At 66.5% G+C, this 5,403-nt stretch overlaps 1 protein-coding gene across 1 annotated transcript in view; it reads left to right on the top strand.

Moving 5' to 3' along the window:
- The first annotated feature begins 961 nt into the window (after positions 1-961).
- The window catches only part of CDH15 (cadherin 15), a 14,274-nt gene continuing 9,832 nt past the window's right edge, over positions 962-5,403 (top strand). Inside the window, exons 1-2 of the mRNA XM_019505251.1 lie at positions 962-1,015; positions 4,220-4,366. Coding sequence (XP_019360796.1) covers positions 962-1,015; positions 4,220-4,366 — 201 coding nt within the window. The remainder of the gene's footprint in view (positions 1,016-4,219; positions 4,367-5,403) is intronic.

Here is a 5,403-nt window from a genome sequence, read left to right as displayed (position 1 = left end):
CAGTGGGCTGGGGCATGGGGGCAGGGGCAGGGGAGCTGGGTGCAGAGAGGTGGGGGGTCAAGGGGGTGGGTGGAAGATGCTCCAGGCACCAAACCACGGTGGCTTCTGACCCCGCTTTGTGCTGCACCCACGCAGCTCTGCCACCTGTCCTGGCCCCCGCGGGCAGCCTCCAGCCACTCCTGGAGCCCGGGCAGCAGCTGTTGCAAAGCGTCCCTCGCCTGCCAGCGGAGAGGCCCAGCCGGTAGCACAGAGCTCCTGCCCGGCCAAGCCCTGCGTGCCCACAGGCCTTCGGGCACCCTGCGCCCCGCGCGGCAGCTGGCCCCAGGCAGGGCACCTCCCTGCAGGGCAGGGCCTGGCGCAGCTGAGCGAGGCGGGTGCTGGGGGGGCAGGGTCGTCCCCACGGGTCTGGGGTCCGGAGGGGATAGCTCAGGGCAGTCATCGTTCAGCTTGGACCCCTGCCCCGGGCTGAGCCACCCCCTCGCTGGCGGGGGCAGGCCTGGGCTGTGCTGGTGCACAGGGGCACAGCGGTGCCTTGCCGGGGTCCAGCCCAGCCCCCTGTCCCCCCAGGCCTGCATCAGGCACGGACAGCCCGTAGCTCATAGCGGGACAGGCCGGTAGCCCACCCCGAAGGGCTCGTGGCCTGCCCCAGCCGCGGTGAGGGCAGATGGGAAAGAGTCCCGAGGCTCCCCCGGGCAGGGCGGGAGGCAGAGGGAGCTGGCAGGCAGAGGGTTAACCGGTCCTCACGGCCCCCCCAGGGTCGGGGGCCTGGGATATGTGACCTGTGTAATGGGGACAGCTGCTGCGGCCCCCCCGCCTGATCCCCGGCCTCCGCGCTCACCGCACATGTGCTGTCACTCAGCCAGGCTCCAGTTTTATTTTAGCTCCGCTCCAGTGCCCGGCTCCCACTCCCGGCCCGACGGTCCCTGCCCGCGGCACCGGCCAGCCCCGCGGCCGCCCCGCCATGGACAGCGCGCTCCTGCTCGCCCTCTGCCTCCTGCCGCCCCTCTGGGCTCAGGTAAGGGGTGCGCTCGGCGCTGGCAGCGTGCGCGGGCACCGTGCCCATGGGAAAGGCGCCGTGGACGGCCGGGCGCTGGGCATCTCCGTTCCCCACCCAGAGACACGGAGGGGGCTTGGGAGTGTGGCTCAGCCCCGTGCCGGGCTGTGGGGAAGGGGCTGCAGGTGGGCGGAGGGGATGGATCTGCAGGCCGTGCCCACGTGCCCTGGGTGGGGGGCCTGGAGCTGACAGCCAGCCCAGACCCCAGGGGAGCTCCCTTGGGACCTGCCGCTGTGGTCCTCACCTCCTCGGCGTGCCCACATCTCCCCCTCTTGACCCTTCCCGTCCTGGTCCTTGTATCCGGAGGTCCCTGCCTGGGGGGGTCCTCAGCACAGGGGGCCTGGTTTGGGGGTGCTGGGTGGACACCAGCCTCAGCATTGGGGAACCCCTGGAGCTGGGAGAGCTGGGCTGGAGGAGGGTTTGCCCCCCCGGAAACCCACAGTCCCCCAGGCCGAGCAGAGCCGGGCACTGTCAGGGCAGGCTGCCAGCCCCTGGCTGGGCCCAGGGGGGAGCAGGAGTGCACCCCCCTACACGCCCACGCCATGCACACGCATGCCGTGGTGGAGCCATCTGCACACACCTGCCTGGGCTGGGCAGCTCGCGCCCTGCGCACACGGGCACCGGCTGTGCAGCCATCTGCACGGACCCATGCACACACCTGGGCAGGCATTGCACACGCGTGCCGTTATCTGCATGCATGCATGCAAACATGCCTTCACAGGCGTGTGCACACCCCCGCTCCCTAATGCCCTCTCTTCCAGGTGGGGGTAGCAGGGATGCAGCCGGAGGAGAGCTGTAGTACCCACAGGAATCTGGGGTATCCTTGGGGATCGGCTACTAGAGGGGGGTAACGGGTTGGGGGGGTCCTGGCGTGCCCGCACTGGGATCACAGCCCCGTCCCTCTCCTCCGCCCGGCGCCGGGGGCCGCAGTCCTGCCCTGCCTGGCTGGGAGTCAGTGGGGAGCCGGTGACAAGCGTGAAGCGTGGCGAATGCCCCCGTGGGGCTCAGCCTCGGCCTGCGGGCCGGCATTTGGTTCACATTAGCTCCGCTCCGGCCCTCTGCCCCCCAGCCCCGGGGGGAGGGAGTGAGGGAGGGGGCCGCAGCAAGCGGAGACATGTGCATGTCAGAGCCCCTCGCCGCGCTGACCTACGGCCCCCTCTGCTCTGTGGGTGCCCGAGCCTGACCCGCGACCCCTGCTAGCCCGGCCCTGACCCCCCCAGCCGCTCTGTCCCCACATCCTGCCCCCGCTCTGTGCTGGCTGCAACGTGGCCGGGGACAGTTGAGGAGGCCAAGTCAGTGCGGCTGGCCCGTTTGGCAGGGCCCCCACGCTTGGGCCTGATCCAGCATGCATTAACCACTTCCTCGCCCCGCTCAGAGGGCAAGGGAGGGTGGCGCTGGGGAGAGGCAGCCCCCTGCTCTCCTGGGCCCGGGGTGGGGGCGTGAGAGGGGTGGGGGCCACCTCGGCCAGCTGCTGTGGCAGGAATCCGGGGCTGGGCGCGCTCCAGGCACATGGGGGGTGACCATTGGCCCGGTCAGAGGGCACGGGCTAAAAATGTCTCTGCTCTACTGGGATAGGAGTCATTTGCTGCCCCTCTCTGGCTCCCAGCTCCTTCCCACAGCCTGGCCAGCTCTGCCGGGCTGTGCTGCCCCCATCGCCGGGGTGGGGATGCCCTCCCACCCTTGTCCATCACAACAGCCCTGGGAGCCAGGGGCTCAGCCTGGGCTCCCGGCTTTGCGGCGACCGTGGGAGCGCGGGTTGCAGAGACACCAGGGCTGTGCAGTTCTCCCAGGCCTGGGGAGAGTGTCTGGGCTCCAGGCCAGCTCTCTGCACCGGAGGGCCCCGTCCCAGGGTCTGGGGGCAGTCTGGCTCAGGCCGGGTGGAGCTGGGCTGCTGCACGGGGCTTGGTGGGTGCAGGAGGAGTCCAGTCCTGCTCACAGCCCCCTAAGCCCCAGTGAACGCCCCTGGAGCTGAAAGGACAGGGGTCAGGGCAGCTAACCCCATGCCTTGACCCTTGTGCACGGGGGATGGAGGGACACGGGTGGGTGTCCTTTGGGGGACCAGGGGAGGGGCTTTGGGCTGGGAGTGCCTCACTGCAGGGCCCTTTCTGCCTGGGGCAGGGTGGTGCCGTGGCCTCTGCCTGCGGAAGCCCAGCTCTGCCCTGGGTCACGGCGCAGCTGCTCGGGGCGGTGGCGCGTTCCCCGTGCTCACCACAGGCCCTGCCTGCTCCATTTATAGCCGGCGCGGCCGGCCGGGCTGGCCCAGGTCCCTGGGGGCTGCGGGATCCCACGATGAGCGCCTTGGCTCCTCTCTGTGCCCAGCCAGCGTGGACCCTGCTCCACCCCTGGAGCCACATACGATCGGGGGGGAGGGAGGGTGCTGGGGAGATGGCCCTTTCTGCACCCTGCCAGACAGCCGCCTGCCCCCCCAGCGCCTCTCCCAGGGCAGCTGTTCCCCGAAGCCCCTGCACAAAGGGCTCTTGTGTGACGCGGCTGCGGCCTCGGCCACACCTGCTCTGGCCACTCACGGGTTTCGGCGGCTCACGGGGACTCTGGTTCTTGGGTGGGGGAGGGCTCTGATGACACCCCCCCCCCAACCCAGTTGTGGTTGGGTGGGTGCAGAAACAGCTGGGGAAGGGGCACACTGGGAAAGGGGTGGTGAAGGCTGGTTGTAGGGGTGGTGTCGTGCTATATATATGGGGGGGTGTTTGCAATGTGTGCATGCATGTCCACATGTGCACACGGGGGTGTGGGTCTGCCTGGGAGCATCTGTGTGCGCAGGGTGTGGGTCTCAGGGGCCGCGCTGACACTCCCCCCCTCCAACCACGAGGCCATGCTGCACCCGGGCGGTGGGGAAGGGGCAGCTCAAAGAAGCCGGGTTGTCTTGTCGCAGCTCCCGGCAGCCGCGAGGTGTCACTGCAGCCCCACAGCTGGGGAGAGCTGGCCCCGTGCCCGTGGCCCCCCGCCCGCTGTCTGTGCCCCCCACGCTCCTCTTTGCCCTGCGCCCCTGCTCCACCTGCCCAGGGGCCAACCGGGGCGGTGGTGGGTGAGGAGGGGTGGTGGGTGCTGCCGCCCCCGTGTCCTGTAGCCAGCCCCACAATGCCCACCCCCACCTCAGCATGAGCTGCACCCCTAAGTGCCAACACAAGCTCCTTCTCCTCCCTGCAGGACCCTGGCCCATCCGGTGCAGCACCTGCGGCCCCGGTCCTGCGCCTGTGGCGGCCGGAGGGGCCCCGGCGAGTGAAGCGGGCCTGGGTGATCCCCCCGATCAGCGTCTCCGAGAACCACAAGCGCATCCCCCACCTCCTGGTGCAGGTAGGAGCTGCTGGGCAGGGGGGTTGACCTGGGGGGCTGTGCTCTCACCCCTTTCCCCCACTCTCCATCGTCACACAAAAGGCCATGTGCACTCACTGAATTATACACCTGCATTGTGAACACACCTGCAGCCTCCTCCATGGCGTGCACATGCACACGCGCGCACACACTGGTGCCAGCTTGCATGTATGTATACACACACAAACACACACACATTCAGCCTCCTCCATGGTGTGCGTGCGCACACACGACTTGCACTTATACTTGCATACACGCCATCATGAACATTCATAGGCAGCCTCCTCCATCACATGTGCATGCGCATGCACACATACCCCCACCTTGAACACACATGCAGCCTTCTCCATGGCATATGCACATGTACATACATACATACATACATACAGTATCTGCCAACTTTCAGGTGTGTGTGTACACACACACTACACTCAGCCACCATGAACACACATTTGCAGCCTCCTGCATGGTACATGCATGTGCGCGCGCACACGTACACAATATCTGCCATTTTGCATGTATATCTTTATGCACATATGCAAGCTCATAGATATTATGTATGTGTGTGTATGTACGTGTGTGTATAGGGTGTTTATAAAGTCTTTGTGCAACCTTAAACTGTAATAACTTTGGAGGTGCACATGATAGAAGCAAACTGCAAACGGCGATTGAAAGCAGAACTCAATTTTAACTTAATACAGCTCAAATGTCTGGGGTTCAATATACGTATCTCATGAGACGGCGTTCAGTCTGATTTTCCAACTCATACCTACACCATGCCCACTTGACCTCTACACTCCCACCTCCCTTCTGGGTGTGGGCTCTGTGTTGCTCTCCATGCTTCCCGCCCCAGGCCCTGCTGCTTCCCTACCTGCTGCCCAGAGTGAGCTAGCTGGATGCCTGGGAAGCCAAGCAGGTTCCCATGGGGGTGGCTGCAATAGGGGCAGCAGCAGCCCCACCTGGAAGCTGCATGCTGGCAGAGCCAGGCCCTTCCATCCACAAAGGTGGGAATGAGGCAC

This window comes from Gavialis gangeticus, unplaced genomic scaffold (assembly GCF_001723915.1).
Source record: "Gavialis gangeticus isolate Ggan-Ray unplaced genomic scaffold, GavGan_comp1, whole genome shotgun sequence".
NCBI classification, from domain to species: domain Eukaryota; kingdom Metazoa; phylum Chordata; order Crocodylia; family Gavialidae; genus Gavialis; species Gavialis gangeticus.
Note: the sequence above shows the minus strand (reverse complement) of the source record. Positions and strands in the feature narration are given on the sequence as shown.